This window comes from Antedon bifida, chromosome 2, assembly GCF_963402885.1.
Source record: "Antedon bifida chromosome 2, ecAntBifi1.1, whole genome shotgun sequence".
In the NCBI taxonomy this organism is placed as follows: Eukaryota; Metazoa; Echinodermata; class Crinoidea; order Comatulida; family Antedonidae; genus Antedon; species Antedon bifida.
Genome location: NC_136227.1, coordinates 33,363,111 through 33,381,199, shown reverse-complemented (window position 1 = coordinate 33,381,199; position 18,089 = coordinate 33,363,111). Strand labels below are relative to the sequence as shown.

At 33.5% G+C, this 18,089-nt stretch overlaps 3 protein-coding genes across 5 annotated transcripts; 2 read left to right on the top strand and 1 right to left on the bottom strand.

The window, feature by feature from the left end:
* The first annotated feature begins 545 nt into the window (after positions 1-545).
* Positions 546-7,385, top strand: LOC144834761 (uncharacterized). 3 transcript variants are annotated; one of them, XM_078689677.1, is made up of 11 exons: positions 546-1,212; positions 1,494-1,572; positions 2,380-2,489; positions 2,798-3,031; positions 3,406-3,493; positions 4,153-4,248; positions 4,501-4,628; positions 5,069-5,218; positions 5,559-5,691; positions 5,914-6,146; positions 6,764-7,385. In XM_078689677.1, exons 2-11 carry the CDS (start codon positions 1,521-1,523, stop codon positions 6,938-6,940), a joined length of 1,401 nt encoding a protein of 466 aa, XP_078545803.1. In that variant the 5' UTR covers positions 546-1,212; positions 1,494-1,520; the 3' UTR covers positions 6,941-7,385. The 3 variants fall into 3 exon arrangements, with proteins under 3 accessions (XP_078545803.1, XP_078545804.1, XP_078545805.1); XM_078689678.1 differs by lacking the exon at positions 5,069-5,218; XM_078689679.1 differs by lacking the exon at positions 5,914-6,146.
* A 4,715-nt stretch (positions 7,386-12,100) lies between these two features.
* LOC144835645 (vesicular glutamate transporter 1-like) lies at positions 12,101-15,580 on the top strand. Its single transcript, XM_078690720.1, has 5 exons — positions 12,101-12,154; positions 12,692-12,841; positions 13,296-13,428; positions 14,325-14,563; positions 14,984-15,580. Exons 1-5 carry the CDS (start codon positions 12,101-12,103, stop codon positions 15,170-15,172), a joined length of 765 nt encoding a protein of 254 aa, XP_078546846.1. The 3' UTR covers positions 15,173-15,580.
* LOC144834776 (synaptic plasticity regulator PANTS-like) lies at positions 15,417-18,039 on the bottom strand. The gene is made up of 4 exons (XM_078689707.1): positions 17,925-18,039; positions 17,361-17,409; positions 16,210-16,328; positions 15,417-15,862 (listed from the first exon to the last, which is right to left on the bottom strand). Exons 1-4 carry the CDS (start codon positions 18,009-18,011, stop codon positions 15,734-15,736), a joined length of 384 nt encoding a protein of 127 aa, XP_078545833.1. The 5' UTR covers positions 18,012-18,039; the 3' UTR covers positions 15,417-15,733.
* Positions 18,040-18,089: the final 50 nt, after the last annotated feature.

Genomic DNA, 18,089 nt, shown 5'->3' with positions numbered 1-18,089 from the left:
TAACTTAATTGTGCAATTAATTTTTTCATTCAAGTTATATATTAGTTTAGTAGGCTACAGTTAAGGCCAGTTTACACAGTCGACCGGTAAACGGTGGCGGAAAAACCTTTTCCAAAATATAATCTGTATATGTCATGATCGTGTTTTCCGCTTACCGCTCCGGTACCGGCTCGTCTGTTTAAATTGACCTTTAGGCTAAGGAATGCGACACAAATACAATGTAAATTCAAGATCTGGTTTTTAGTCTTTTGTGAGGTTGATTCACCTTTATTTCCATTTCAACCAATAATCCTTTTTGATAAATACCTTTCTTTGTTCTTTGAAGTTTGCGGTTCACCCTGTATAGTTCAGAAAAGAACTATTGAGTTTCTCCAGAACTATTTACACTTGACGGTGTATTTGCTTGTAGAGTATAGTATGGCAAGCCAAGTCCGCCAAAAGTCTAATAGCATTATTAACATTCGTTACGTTGTCTTCAATGTAACATTACTTCTTCGTGTTTTTAGTCGCGTGGACGCGACTCTATAGTTCACTATGTCGGTCGGTCGGACGGTCTGTCTGTCGGTCCGGTATCACTATGCGTTTTAGCACGCGACTTATGGCTGTTGGCCTTGTTTTTTTCTAATTTAATAACTTGCACGATTTACATTTAGACCCATGTACAGCATTTAGTTTATTTACAGTTACTTGCATATAAAAAAGGAGTAAAAAATATACAAAATTAATAAGTCTATTAATAAAATACATTCATGGAATGCTCCGGTGTGAGTATATTTTTAAACATGATTCATGAGTTTTTACAGATTGACCTATTTAATTCTGACAGTATTTTTATTTTGTAGAGTATAGATCAAATGAGCATAGCTTATTCTTTATGTTGCATTCTCAACCAAAATCTTCAAAAGAACAGTTACTATTATTAACTTTTTAATTTCATTTACCTTTTCCAAATCTGTTGATATTAAATATATGTTTCACATATATAATATTTATATTTTATTTGAATGGATGTTAGCTTATTAAAATTTTACTAGTCATTTTAATTTCCATCTGTATAAAATATCGTTGGAACAAAAACACCCAGCCCTCTCTTTTCATTTTCGTTATGAAAACCAAACCTACCGGACCTGACTGTTTTATTTTGAAGAGGTCTAATAGCTGAATTCCGCTACTTGACAACCCGGTGGTTGACGTTTTTGACCAAATTAGAAAGTAAGTGTTTTCTTTCGATTGTTGTTTGATTGTAACCCAACTATAAGTTCGTTGGTTTATTTAAAATATGCTGACATTGCTGTTAGTAGGCTTTGCTTTATTTAACTACAATAGCATAGTTGGTACAATAATCCAATAGATCCGAAGTAATACATACAAAATAACACAAATTAAATTTAAATATCAATAGGCCGTATACAGTACGACATCACTTTTATATAAAGACCATAAGCCTACGTGCCTATTATAAGATACTGTAGCGTCTGATTTCGTCTCGGCAGTATATACAATTCGAATCGTTGAACAAGATGCGTAAAATTAAAGAAAATCGAGAGAATGAACCAATATTGAAGCAGGACGGTAAGATTAAGTTATACTTAGCAGTAAATTGTTGAAGATGAATGTCTTTCTTTTTATTTTTCCCATGTATTTATACAATGATTTGAGGACGAATTGTATGCCACGTTGAAGAAGAATAATTCTATGTTATATCAGGGAAGAGTACATTTCACTCTGGTTAATTTCACTCTTCCCTGGTTAATTTCACTCTTCCCTGGTTAATTTCACTCTTCGCTGGTTAATTTCACTCTTCCCTGGTTAATTTCACTCTTCCCTGATTAATTTCACTCTTCGCTGGTTAATTTCACTCTTCCCTGGTTAATTTCACTCTTCTCTGGTTAATTTCACTCTTCCCAGGTTAATTTCACTCTTCCCTGGTTAATTTCACTCTTCCCTGGTTAATTTCACTCTTCTCTGGTTAATTTCACTCTTCGCTGGTTAATTTCACTCTTCCCTGGTTAATTTCACTCTTCCCTGGTTAATTTCACTCTTCCCTGGTTAATTTCACTCTTCCCTGGTTAATTTCACTCTTCCCTGATTAATTTCACTCTTCGCTGGTTAATTTCACTCTTCCCTGGTTAATTTCACTCTTCCCTGGTTAATTTCACTCTTCCCAGGTTAATTTCACTCTTCCTTGGTTAATTTCACTCCTCCTTGGTTAATTCACTCTTCCCTGGTTAATTTCACTCTTCCTTGGTTAATTTTACATTTACATTCACATTTAGGCCTATATTATAATAATCACTATTATTATCGAATTGACATACCATTGTTACCTTTTATTTCTATGTGGGTTGAATAATTGTTCTACCATTGTATACTATACAGATGCGAAACCATGGTTGCAAGTTCGATACGTCATTGTCTTTCTGTGTTTCACAGCAAACACACTGAATTTCATGCTTAGAACAAACTGGAGTATTGCCATTTTACCTATAGTAAGCAACAAATTTGTCTGGATTGTTAGTGTATCAAAATTCTAAATCATGAAATTGAATTAATGAACTATATGAAAATAATAAATATTTGACATATAACAATAGTAAAATTAAATTCACAATTTAAACACTGATGATTGTAAGTGTTAATACTGTGTCCAACGGAAACTTACAGTTTTGTGAGAAAAAAAACAATCAACGTTTAAACCTACACTAGGTATATATTACGATATCGTACTTAACCAACCAAATAGTACAGTAAAGTATAATCTATTCGTAAACATGCCGTTAAAAAAAACTTTTTTTAGGCTAGAGAGTTCAACTGGGAAATCAAAAAGCAACAAAACATCTTAGCCACATTTTTTATCTCCAATTCATGCTCATCTCTTCTCGGGGGATGGTTGGTTGGAAAATACGGAGGTTTTGCGGTTGTGTTGCTTGCTATGATTTCATCATTTACGATGGCACTATTAACTCCGTTTGCTGTTAATACAAGCGTTACTCTATTGATAATCAATAGACTCGTCGATGGTTTCGGACAGGTAGGCCTAATTTGTTTTTTTTTAAATTGTTATTTTGCCAAAAGAAAAAAACATAAATTAAAATAGCAGCACTTGTAATCTGTGGTAAAACTGTATGCATTTGTATGCATGTGTCGAAATCAATGATATTATATAGCCGAAGGCTTATTACATCTCTCTGGTAGAAATACATGTATTTATATTCCGCGCGTGCGCGCTCATAACATTTGCGGTCCAAGTTTTTATTTTGTGTTGTTGTAAACATTAAGAACACACGAAAGTTGTGAGTATAGCTAAATCGTTGTATCTATTATTTTTGCTTGTTTGTTAGGTCTGTCATCTTTCATTCCCTACAGCAATATAATTTTATCAATGAAATAACTAACATAATTTAGGGCATGGTGATGACAGGATCCGTGGGTATTATAAGAAGATGGTCAATATTAGATGAACGCAGTACATTTATATCGATTACAACGTCAGGTAATAATTTAGACCTTGGTGCATTTCCATTTTTCCATGCCAGTAAAATGGTAATTCTAAAGTTCTGAGGTCGATCATAAATATGAGGCTTAATAAAGTAAGAAACAGAAAGAGGACATGCGAATGTTTGCATATCATTTGAAAACAAATGTTACATGTTATGTCAAATTCATTCCACTAAAAACAGTAAATGTTATTAAATCCCATTTTTTTACTTTTTTTTTTGGCTCGTACAGAGTAAAAAAGTTTCACTCTGAGTGAAACGATTTTCACTCAGAGTGAAACTTTTTTACTCTGTACGAGCCAAGAGCCGAGCCAAGACTCAGAGTGAAAACAGTTTCACGAAGAGTAAAAACCGTTTCAGGCAGAGTGAAAACTGCTTCACTCTGAGTGAAACAGTTTAACTCGGAGTAAAAACAGTTTCACGCAGAGTGAAAACAGTTTCACTCAAAGTGAAAACAGTTTCACTCAGAGTAAAAACAGTTTCACTCAGAGTGAAAACAGTTTCACTCAGAGTGAAAACAGTTTCACTCAGAGTGAAAACAGTTTCACTCTAAACAACGAGTGACCATTTTACTCGTTTACGATAAAGAGTGTAGTTAGTATAGTCAAATTAGTTTTGGACTGAAATTACCAATCTATGAAATAACTTTTTTTAGGATATAGTTTTGGGGCCATTTTAGCAATGTACCTGTCTTCGTGGCTTTGCACGTCAACGGAACTGGGAGGCTGGCCAACTACATTTTATTCATTTGGTATGATAAGAACAATGATACTTTATTATACTTTTATGAAAATGTATCTCCATCATTTGTTATATAATATTGTATTAATATAAATAAAATATAAACTTGTATTTCGCAAATTCAATGCATTTAGAAATAACATGGAGTATCAAAAATATGAAATTGATGTGTATTGTTTGTATCTTAATTTAGTGTACAATAATGAACACATTTATGTAAATGAGAGTTTATTCAGCATTAATATTAAGTTATTTTGTTAAGGTATTACTACCGTTATTTGGTGTGTGTTGTGGTGTATTATTGCATCTAGTGACCCAACTGACAATCGATGGATATCAACATTTGAAAAAGAAACATTATGTCAATCAACAATGAAAGAAAGTGAAAAGGTTTTGCACATTTTTTATTTCATTTTTTATATTATTGTATTAAACTCTGTCTACACTATTAAACTTTATGAGACAAAGAATATGATGTACCCATATATGGACATGATGACGTCATATCACTACCATATTTGGGCACATCCCCACCATAGTTGGCTACATCACACTTTTTTTTTGTCAAACTAGATTGATAGTGTAGACAAAACTTTATTATTTCGTTTAATCCTGAGATGAGTAGTAGTAATTAGTCTTGTTTATTTTATTTCCTTTATATGTAATTTTTTACTTTCTATGGACCAGAGTTTCCGAAATAAAAGATTGAATGAATGAATGAATGAATTATCATCATTCAATGTTATTTTATTAGTATTGTTATTTATTTCCATCCTTACACAAATGTAAATTATTTTAATATTAATTTTATAATTATCATTTTATCTTAGGATTATACCGTACCCTGGAAAGATATAGTGAAATCTGCACCTGTACGGGCACTCACTATTTCTAATTTTTGCGCTGACTTTGGCTATTTACTACTATGCCTAGATTTACCTACCTATTTTCATTCCATATTGGAATTCGATATTGAAACGGTAAGTGTTCTTTGAATTGTAGACCTATTATTGTATTTCACAGTGATGTATCTCCACATACTACCTATTTCCGAAGTATCATATGAATATTTAGTAATAGTACAGCATCTCATTTATTTCACATGTGGTGCCTGTATTATGTAAGGTTAGGTTAAGGGTTAAGTTACAACTAGATACATGTGAAACACATATATTCCTATAATACTAATTTATTGGGTTGACCAACTAGGTGTTTAGCACCTGTTTGGTCTTTCCTTGCCTTTTATATTTGTTTTGTCTTCTTTAAAATTAAATAAATGAATAAATAAATAAAAACATTAATTTTTTTCATCTTAAATAGAGTGGATTTCTGTCAGTTGCTCCTCACGCGGTGTTTTGTATTACAATCATCATTGGGGGATTAGCTTCAGACTATATCATTTCTCACTCGATGCTGAGCGTGACAAACACGAGAAAATTAATTTATGCTCTTCGTAAGTATAAGTATAACTTTATATGTACTGTATTTTGAGGAACGTGCCCAAATATGGTAGTGATAATATGTCCAAATATGGTAGTGATATGACATCATCATGTCCATATATGGGCACATAACATTTTTTTTGTCACATAATATTTCATAATGTAGACAGAGAAAGTAACGCGTAATAATTATGATTTAATAACGGTGTTTTTTTTAAATGTTTTATTTTTAGCTCTCGGATTATCCTCATTTTTAGTGGTTTTAACTGGTTATATTGAAAACAAAGTAATCAACGTCATTTTGTTGACTATCGTACTTGGGTTTTATGGACCTATGGCTGGTACAGTCGGGGCTAATGCAATTGATTTGGCGCCAAATCATTCTAGTCTGATTGTTGGAATAGCGTATACATTTTCACCGGGGTTTATTTCTCCAATGGTAACTGGAGCAATAACAAAAATGGAAGTAAGTAACAATTTCCAATATCATTAATATTGAGTACATAATTTACCTTTTTACGGCTTTTTTTATTTGAGTTGAATTTGACCGCGACCAATGGCTATAGCCAAATTATAACATCTCATTGCCGACTTTCTTACGCTAAATAGTTATGACAATTAATAAAGTTTTTTTTATTAAAGACGTATTATCCCGCAAAAACATGAAAAATAAAGATTAATTAAAAAAGACTTTGAATATGCCATTTCGCAATAATAATGTTAATCACTTTCGTAGAAAAAAATGTACACAATTACCGTGCTTTCACTGATAAAAAGGAAAAAAGGGTTAAATTACAGTTTTATCAAGTAAATATTTTTTTCTCGATCCAATTAAAATGGCACTGCTTCATCAAAAAAATATTTTAAAACAAATATTTTTTTAGGGGGACAATAAACTAGTGATAATTAGATATAATTGTTACATAAAATTGAAAAAGTTTTACATTAAGAACAACGATATAATCAACTGGGAACTATTGTTTCTTCTTTTGTAACGTTAGTTCTTGTATTGGTATGTATTCCTATTCTTTAATGAAATAAAATAGTTTATGAATCTGTTAATTCAACTGATTTTTTTTTCAGAACACAATATATCAATGGAGAATAATATTCTGTATAGTAGCTGGACTTCATATAATTGGGATAGTTTCTTTTGTAATGTTTGGAAGTGGAGAGGTACAGCACTGGGCAAAATCAAGCGAAAATAACGCAGAATCAGTACCATTCACATCATTAGAAAATAAAGAAAGTGATGATTGAAACAAAACAAACCAAGATTCACGAATCGAATAATGTTTAACTACATTGATAAGATGAGAAATACACACTTTTGAGAACAAAGTTAAAAAGTGACAAGCCGACTGACTATTGAGTATAGGAGGCCTAATTTAGGCCTATCGTCGGTAGAGTATAACAGTAAATCTAAAGTAGGCCTAAAAGGTAATATTTGTCCTCAAGCTTAACTGGAAACTGATGAAATTCGGATTAGGCCCTCCATGGACCCACAGCCTACCAGATCAGCACACTGGGAGGTGATCCCATACTATTTGCGAATAGCTTACTAAGTTCTTTAACGTGCACTATGTACACGGGACCAACTGCTTTACGTCCCATCCGAAGGACTGTCTCTTTATGTTGTTTTAAAGCAGTTAATACATTTATCTATAGGCAAAAGTTAACTTTGCAGGTAACTGAAATAAATACCAAACACCTATCGATCATTCAATATTAATAAGATTGTATTTATTATTAACACTTTTTTTTATTTGAATCATTTTAACTTATTAAAACTGTCGATCAATAATTTTCTGACAAGTGTACACAATCATCAGCTAAATTCAGTCCTACTTTTTTTTTAAATCTCTGTAAAGCTCTGTCTACACTATAAAACACTAACAAAAAAAGTGTGATATGCTTAAATATGGTAGTGATATGACATCATCATGTCCATATATGGGCATATCACATTTTTTGTCACATAAAGTTTGATAGTGTAGACAGAACTTCAGTAAGTGTTTTAATCCGTTTTTTCTTTCGACTCGATTGTTGTATAACTTCACTATAATAAGTTAGTTATAACAAATTATTCAAAATATGCGACGTGTTCATGCTGTTATTATTCATTAATCATTAACAGTGGACTCAGCTATGTTAGTTTATTAAACATGTCTACATAAAACGTAAGTATCGTATAAAGGTTACATTGATTGATTATAGACCTACTGCAGACTTTATTTCTGCCTGATAGGTGTAGAGTTTGGTCATTCCCACCACCAGGACGTACGCAACAAATAACGTACGCGCGCGTACTATTAGCAAGTAATTTTCCACAAAACTCACCTCCGTATCTTGCAGTCGGATCGTCGCGGCAAACCGTACAAAATATTTCAATAAAAAAAAACAATAATGTTGAATCCCGAATCACAGGGGATGGGTAAGTGGCGCGTAAGGTGGGTTGTATCCGCACAATTTTGGGTTGTATATGATTTGTTTGTAATATTATTATATTTATATTAATAAAAAATTCTGTTTCATAGCCATTTAAATATAATATTCATGTAATGGCATTTAATTCGTTAAATGCGCATTTGTCTGATGATATGCCATGTTTTGAGGCTACTAGAGACGCAATGCATACAAGGACGAGACGCAACGCGTGCGAGTTGACCAATGACAAGCGACAGTTCAAATAATCCATCGCTTGTGATTAGTCAAATCACTTACGTTTCGTTACGTCATTGTGTTTCTAGTGGGACTAAGCATAATGGCTGAATGTATGGAACGCCGTTTACGCAACATTTCGATGATATGAATTTTATGACGCGATATGTGAATGAAATGCATCGATATTAATTGAATGGCGCGATATATGAATGAAATGCTTTGAATTGAATGTTTTGAATGAAATGTTTTGAATTGAATTGCTTCGAATTAATTGAATGCTTTGAATTGAATGTTTTGAATGAAATGTTTTGAATGAAATGTTTTGAATAAAATGTTTTGAATGAAATGTTTTGAACGAAATGTTTTAAAAATTAAAAAATTAATTTAATTAATATGTTAAGAAAATAAATATGAGCAAATACCTAATAATAAAAAAAAAGTTATAACCATTTGAATTAAGTAGGATCCGTTGTTTCAATTAAGATCGTCTCAATCTTCCCTTCTGATTTATCAAGGTCACCTCTTAATTTCTTTATGAAAAGGTTTATTGTTTATAAATGACTTTTTTCTACATTGTTAGGGTATCATGTCAGTGTAGACATTTTGTTAAATTGGTCAGATATTCATGGTGTCTTGAGTACCGACAAAGGAGAAGTCGACAAACAATGTCCTTGTAGATCACAAGATTTGTCTCAATCTCGTCGGCAGTAACTTTTAGTCTTTCGTTAGACAAGATGAATGGAATTCAACATAATATAGAAAGTGAGACTGAACCAATACTAAAACATCACGGTAAGAATAGTGCTTTCTCACTAGTGACTCAACGTAACGCAGCCTACGCAAAGTAAGAAAATGCCTGATGCAATAATTGTTTTCCCCCGCCTGCGTGAAATCAAACCTACGCGATATTTGCAGCACTGTTGCCTCGTAGGTTCCCACCTGTGATTACGCAATACAGCACTTTGCGTCAATACGTCTCTGCGTTGCGTTGTGTCGATAGTGGGAACCACGCTTTACTTTGAATTTTAAAAGGTTAAGAAATATCACAAAACGTTATATTTACGTATTTTTTGTTCTTGTAGCAAAATAATAACCTTCTCTGTTGTCGATAAGTGAAAGTTTTTTCATTTCAACAATGGATTTTACAAATCGAAGTACGAAAGATAATTCTACGATTAAAAAGATTCTGTTCCTGTTCTCATGGTATTCAGGGGATAGGCATATTACAATTAGGCCTAACTGAAAACCTCAATAATTCTGTAAAAAAAATAGTTCAAAAGATGTCTGTCGTGTATACGGTATTTATCAAATTACTAATTTTATTAATTTTTATTATAGTGAGACCATGGTTGCAAGTTCGATACGTCATTGTTTTTCTGTGTTTTACAGCAAACACACTGAATTTCATTCTTAGAACTAACTGGAGTATTACCATTTTACCTATAGTAAGCAAATAAGTTTTATAAGATTTTTTGTCAATATTGTGTATAGGTCTACTTAATTTAGGCCTATACTGTATCTGTATTATTGTATCTGATGCCTAATTCGTGACAAATTGTAATTCCTGATAATCTAGAATATTACATTTCATGGAATGTATTATAGGGCTATAGCTGGGTTGTAAATGGGTGGCGGAAAGGGTGATTTATCTACGTAGATGCATCGCAAGCCATTTGACCAATCCATTGGTTTGGTCAATTCATCTTATGTTGCGCGTCTCTAATGGAAACCAAGCAGTAACGGTACAGTGCAAAAGTGACGGGATGGCATTGGCATTAATAATCAAATAAACTAAACAAATAATTTCTTTAGGCTAGAGATTTTGACTGGGGAATGGAAAAGCAGCAAAACATCTTGGGTGTATTTTATTTTGGAAATGTGTTCTCACCTCTTCTCGGAGGATGGTTGGTTGGGAAATACGGAGGTTTTCCCGTCGTATTGTTGTCTGTGATTACATCCTTGACTATGGCACTGTTAACACCATTTGCTGTCAAAACAAGCATTGGCCTATTGGTGTTCACTAGAATTATCGATGGATTCGGGCAGGTAAGACCGAAATTAGGATATGTATTTTGGCACATATGGCGTTTCATACGTATAATACATGAACTCGTATTTTCGTATCTAGTATAGTAGGCCTATTCAGACAAAAATCGAAACGCTAATATAAACAAGAAATATTTCTTACAAAAAACGCTGCTCGACATTTTAAAATTAATCATTGTTCTTTCTTCAGATATATTTATGATTAATTATTAAAAAGATGTCCTTTAATCGCAAACATACATACAAATCAAAGATAGTTCTTTAATTATGATTCACATGCCCATTTAAAAATGGTCAATTTTGAACTTTAATGTGCTGTGTATGTGTGCATGGAACTATAATATAATATAGTATAGTTCCTTGGTGACCTGTGTGACCTCAACCTCAACCTGTTGGCATCCATGCAACTGATTACCCTCTAGAGACAACGTGACTTCACGAAAATTCTTCCCAGTCTGTTGATTCGCGTCAACCAATCAAAGGGCGAGAATCCAAAATCGTTCAACCGTGAGCCCTCATAGACTCTCTTTTCCCAGACGTTTTTTGGGTCCAGCAGCTGGGATCTATAAGTTATAGTCGAGTTTACAAAGTCGCAAAACTGTCGGCCTTAGATACTATAACTGCTGCTTGCTTCAGCTTATTATTGAGTAGTCCTCATGGGACGTAGCTGGCTAGAGCAGCAGCGTGAAAAAAGACAATAACTACAAACTTGGGGCGCCAAGTCTAGCCTAGGCTTTTTAGTTCTCTTTAATATCTGCGTAATTTTATCATAACAATTAAGGATATACAAAGGTTAAGGGCATTACAGATTTATAAAGGAGAGAATTTGGAGAATCGTTAAACATATAACAATAATTATCAGTGTATCAATAGAAACTTTTAATTTATATCTGCCAGGGTATGGTGATGTCAGGAACAGTTGGTATTATGAACAAATGGTCAACATTAGATGAACGCAGTACATTTATATCGATTACAACGTCAGGTAATAACTTATTGATGTTATGTATAACAGTTGCTTACCGTTAAAGTCAAAATTGGATGGCCAATTAATCATTGTTAGTATTTATTGTGAAACTCCTTATCTTTTTTAAGGGATGAGTTTTGGAGCCATTTTAGCAATGTACCTGTCTTCGTGGCTTTGCACGTCAACGGAACTTGGAGGCTGGCCAACTACATTTTATACATATGGTATGATATTTTTGTCTCTATGTCACAAATAGGGTTTTTGTATTGTTTAGTAATGTTTGTATTAATTATTTGTTTGTTATTTCTACAAGAATATTGAATTTACATTCATTTATCGTTCACTTCTTGGAATTCAACGGCGGGGAAAATTTTTGGCCAAGCCCTTTAAGGGAACACTCACCACAAAGGTGTTTGATCACTAGTGACTACAATTTACCATAATATAATTTATTTGTTAAAGGTATTACTACCGTTATTTGGTGTTTGTTGTGGTGTATTATTGCATCTAGTGAACCAACTAACAACCAATGGATATCAACATTTGAAAAAGAAACATTATCATGTCAATCGACAACAAAAGAGAGTGAACAGGTTTTGTACATTTCCATTTCATTGTATTTCGTTTTCATAATAAAAGGTCAAAGTAGTAAGCCTAAAGAAATTTAATTTAAAAAGTGTTTTATTAGGACTAACCGATTGAATAATAATATTGGTCCCCACTTGGACTCAACGCAACGACGTATGCATAACACAACACAACAGTTCGGCAGAATATTTGCGGTGCTCTTACGCAAGGTAATCTGAAGCGTGGTTCCCACTAGCGACGCAACGTAACGCAACGCTACGACGTATTGACGCAAAGTGCTGTATTGTGTAATCACAAGTGGGAACCGACGATGCAACAGTGCTGCAAACATCGCGGGTTTGATTTCACGCAGGCGGGGGCAAACACAATTATTGGAAGGGCATTTTCTTACGTTGCGTAGGTTGCGTTACGTTGCCTCGCTAGTGGGAACCAAGCTTCAAGCTTGGTTCCAACTAGGACGCAACGTAAGGACGTAAGCCGCAAGCGACCAATTAAGCTTGGTTCCCACTAGGACGCAATGCAATGACGAGACGCAACGTAAGTGAGTCACCAATCACAAGCGATGGATTATTTGAACCTGCGCCTTGTCATTGGTCAATTCGCTTGCGTTATGACTTACGTCTTTGCGTTGCGTCCTAGTGGAAACCAAGCTTCATCTAGATTGCCTTGGCTTAGGCCTATTGTTCGTCTCTTTGAGTTGCGTCTAAAAGTGGGAACCAAGCTTTATAAATATTATTTTACCCTAGAAATATACCGTACCATGGACAACTATAGCGAAGTCTGCACCTGTATGGGCTCTCGCTGTTTCTAATTTTTGCGCCGACTTTGGTTATTTTCTACTATCCATAGATATACCCACATATTTTCATTCCATCTTGGAATTTGATATTGAAAAGGTAATTATGTTACAATTTTTATGGTTATACGGACATGTGGCTGGATACGCCGCCGCACTCCGAATGGAGTCCTGTCCTGATAGATATTCTTCTTTCCCTTTGCAGGGAATTTATTCAATAAGAATAAGATATATTGCCCTTAAATACTAAATTTAATCACTTAATGTTTGAATACGGCCACTCCGGGGATCATATAATAAACAGACAGCGACGACGAGTCAGTCACTATGGATGGAAACATATGCTTATACATACAGTAATATGTTTTTGTTGCATGCTCTGTTTACTTCAAAGCTTAAGAATCTGCTAGGACTTTTTTGCTACACGACTCATTCATAACATTGTTGTATCAATGCGCCATGAGAATCTCTTTTTTTATGGAAACCGACGCAATATAAAGATTTCCTTATTATTATCTATTTTTCTATCATAAGCTATTTCAATCTTTACTTAGAGTGGAATTGAATCAGTTGCTCCTCATGCTTTGTTTTGTATTACAATAATCATTGGAGGATTAGCTTCAGACTATATCATTTCTCACTCGATACTGAACGTGACAAACACGAGAAAATTTATTTATGCTCTTCGTAAGTAAATAAATATAATGTACTATAACAAATTGCATCAATACAAAATGTAGGCCTTTCTTAATTGCAGAGTGGTGACTGGAATGCTTAGTTTTTTTACCCGAGTAAGTGTGTGACTTACCCGGGTAAGTATGTGACTTACCCACCAAGTAGGCCTAAGCGATAACTGTGACCACAGAACTACCGTAACTTACCCGAGTAAATATCCTAGCATTCGGGTGGTGAGTAGGAACCAATTTATCCGGCTAAACTCTTAAGCTCGGTTCCCACTTGGACGCAACCTAGGACGTAGACGCAACGCAAGCGAGTTGACCAATGACAAGCGATATTTCGAATAAGCCATCGCTTGTGATTGGTCAAATCCAGGCTTACGTTGCGTTACGTCGTAGTGTTGAGTCTCTAGTGGGAACCACGCATTAAACGACAATGAATAATAATCACCATTATTTAAACCAGTAAGGTAGAGTTGGGTCCTAAGCGTGGTTGCCACTAGCGACGCAACGCAAGGACGTAACGCAACGCAAGTGAATTGACCAATCACAAGCGATGGCTTATTCGCTTGTGATTGCTAACTGTCTATAACTTCGCTTGTCATTGGTTAAAACGCTTGCGTTGCGTTTACGTCCTTGCGTTACGTTCTAGTGGGAACCAAGCTTGATGCGACGCAACGCAACGTAGGGGATTTTTGACCAATCACAACCGATGGATTATTCTGTCGCTTGTCATTGGTCAACACGCTTGCGTTGCGTCTACGTCATTACGTTTATGTCCTAGAGGCAACCAAGCTTAAGTAACCTATATACATTTTTTAAATAAACCGGAAAAGGGCAAGTGGCGTTTAGACGTTTTTAATATTAGTTAGGATGATTATAAACATGTTCGTTTTAATCTTTTAGCGCTGGGACTAACAGCATGCATAGTTGTTTTAACTGGTTATATTAAAATCAAAGCTATAAACGTCATTTGTTTGACTATCGTACTTGGGTTGTATGGACCAGCGGCTGGTACAGTCGGGGCTAATGCAATTGATTTGGCGCCAAATCATTCTGGTCTGATTGTTGGAATAGCGTATTCATTTTCTGCAGCGACAGGATTTATTGCACCAGCAATAGTTGGAGCAATAACAAATATGAAAGTAAGTGTCAGTGGCAGTTTTTATATTTTTACACAACCAAATATTCAGTTGAACTTTAGTTTTCAACCTTGGTGTGATATAAACATTAAACTCTAAGTTTTATACTTTTTTGGCTAAATATGACAATAATCGATTTTACTATTTTCTTCTATACAATTCTATATCTGACCTCATATCACTTGTTGCTTTGTACGTTATCTTTTATGTCAGAGTTTGTAAACAAATGTTATGAATTTGAATCTTTATAATGAACTTTCTTTATTTTAAAGCATTCTTTAACTGATTACTAATAATTATTTAGATATTTTATTTTACAAATTCTGTTGCAATAATTTCTGATAATGATAAATTAGGTGCTGTTGCTATTTAAAGAAAATATATATTTTTTAATGAAACTGATTTCTTTTAAACTTTTTTCAGGACACAATATATCAATGGCGAATAATATTCTGTATAGTAGCCGGAACTCATATAATTGGGATAGTTTCTTTTGTAATGTTTGGAAGTGGAGAGATACAGCACTGGGCAAAATCAAGCGAAAATAATGCAAAATCAGTACCATTCACATCATTAGAAAATAAAGAAAGTCAACATGAATTAATTGATTGAATCTATGAGGGAAGAGAGAGAGTTTATAATGTCACAATATTTTCAGATTGAAATTAAACTCACTCTTCCCTTAAATATTTATGCCACCTTTTATAAATTGAATCTGTTCTAAACAGTGTCAAAAATTATATTAATGTTTATGTTATTTCTTTATTATTTCAACAATATTTTACGAGGTTTGTCCATCCAGCTAGCTGAAGCTGATCAATAGGGACCATCACAAAAACACAACATGACGAGAAAATTAAATTAAAATAACTAGAATTTATTTAGAATGTTATATATCTAATAGCAATGTTGGTATCCTACAATTTTAGTGTGATACCAAATCCACAATAATTTCGGAAGTTGATAATCTTCTATAATATTATATATATATAACAATGCAGTATAACCTTCAGGATCCAACAATGTGTCTCCTTAATATGGGTGTCCCCTAAATATGAGTTGTCCGCAGTATTTTATGAAAACAGCTGTGGAAAATCTTTCACTCTCTTCAACACAAGTTAGAAACTCAGTACCACTGTCAGCAACTAAAAAAATAACTAGATTACAAATCTGTCATTGTTTATCTGTGTTTTCTTCAGTAATTATTGGAATAGTCCATTCTTTAGGAGGGATGTTTTCTTCTCGCATCTTCCAAACATGTGGATTCTCTTTCCTTTTAAGTTCACGTTCTTGAAGAGCATTCTGAAATTTTAATGTTGTCAACAACAGAAGATAAATATCTATAAAATTTACTGTTTGTTGTGTGTGTGTAATTTACATGTTAGATGTTAAAACATTTGAAATCATAAGCTCTAAAAACAATGTTGAATCTTGGCATATTATGTTATTATTATGAATACAAATACGAATAAAAAAATTAATATATTGCAATGTTATATTATATATAAAAGAAAGGTATTTTATCTCTGTTTTGAATGCAAATAAATAAATCAATCAAATTGAATTCAGAGTGGACTTCTAAACAAAGTGTTTCAAAAAATTACTGAAAGGAGGATTTGAACCCTGGTTGTTGGATTGGTGAGCTTTACCTTAGCGTCTTCTGCTTGACCAGTCTTCCACTTCACTGCATTGATAAAATCCTGATTTTCTAATTCACAAGTTGGTTTTACACCATATATGTAGTAGTGGTGAAACATATTCCCAAGTGCTGTGTTAAAAATAAATAAAAAATTACCACAACAAAATAATAAAGTAAACTCTCCCGAAAGTTGACAACCTGGGACTAGCCCAAAAAGCTCTCTCGAAATCTGTCTGGTTTTTAGCACAATCACCAAAATAAATGAGATGGTACTGTAAAAGATTCAAAATCTAATATATCTCAATTTATGTAATGTATCCCCACATAGTCCAGGAGCATAGTAAAATACTGTAATCAGAGTGTAATATTTGTATCATGTGGCACCTGTATAATATGTTAAAAATCAGGGTTTGTGATGGACGTGTGACACTGTATCACAGAATTTGTCCATGATACAGTACAAACTATAGATAGAGCACTAAAAATTGGTTTTATACAAATATATATCAAATGTACTCAACCCTTTAAGTTTTATATGAATACAATATACAATATAAGGTACAAGTAAAGTTTATTTAAAGATGTATTGTCTCTTTGTCAAATTCCAAAAAAATAAAAATAAAAAGATTTCGAAAAAAAGTGGGTCATTTTGAAGTATCATAATAGTTATTAACTTTCACCAAAAATTAGTCAAAAAAAAAAACATTTAACTGAAATACAGACGTTTTTTGGTTCAAAAAATAACTTTGACTTCCAGTCAAAGTTTTCGATCAAAACATATCTTATAATGCAATGCGCTTATTTGGCTACTCTGTATGCATAATCATAAAACTTCCTCGCGATCTGTGTGAAAACACCTTCTCAACCGTGACGAGTTGTAAACAATCCTAATTAGCATCATGCATAATGTATACTCATGGTTTAAAATCTTTGTTTACTTTTAATCGCGACTATTTTCCAGATGAAATGTAATCAAATTAATTTAGCTGTTAATTACGTAAAATTGTTGTTTTTGGCTCGAATTTTCGACTTAAAGTGAATAACTTTAATATTACTTTGATATGGCCAATAAAAATTTAGTATATTTTGACTTTCATTTTTTGTGTTTCAAGGGACAATACATCTTTAAGAAACTAAACTAAACTAAATATTCTAACATACATTGACAATCTTTCAATTTGTCAGCATAATCTTCAATGGTAATTCTTGGCTGTGAAGGTTGAAAAAAAATTACATTATATTAATTACTGTATTCATTTGTCTAAAAACATTACTACTACTACTCTAGGCCTAGTTCTAGACTACAATATCAAAATATAATTTTAAGTTCAATATTTTAAAACTTACATAAAAAAAATGCTGGAATTCTTATTATAGCAAAACTTTTTGTAATTTATTTAGGCCTATTAGCATTTCATGAAATGGTTTATGGACAATTCATAAATTAAATAGAATGGTTACTGAAAATTGGGGGCAAGATTATTACAGGTCCTAGATACAGTATGCTTACTGACTCTCTCTAGTACTTGTAATATTATTGTAGACTTGGAATCTCGACCGGGCTCTATCGGCGCCCGGCGGCACCGTAGGCACTACACCGGCCCGCTAGTAGTAGTAGTAGGCCTGAAACACTCCTAGCCTAGCAAGTTTTGCTTTTATCTTTTTTCCCTAGTCTTTGAACTAAATAAAAACAGTACCAATGAAATTTGTAAAGTAGTAACTCACTTTCCACACAATACTTTTATTTGCTAACAAATTATGAGCACCTTTGCTGCTGCTGCTTCCGTCATCATCATCCATGGGCGCAGCCATCTTTGTTTTGGTCACGCATCATTTGTTTTTGTGTGGTTTTTAATTTTTCACCGACTCGACTCGAGTGTGCTGCAGCAG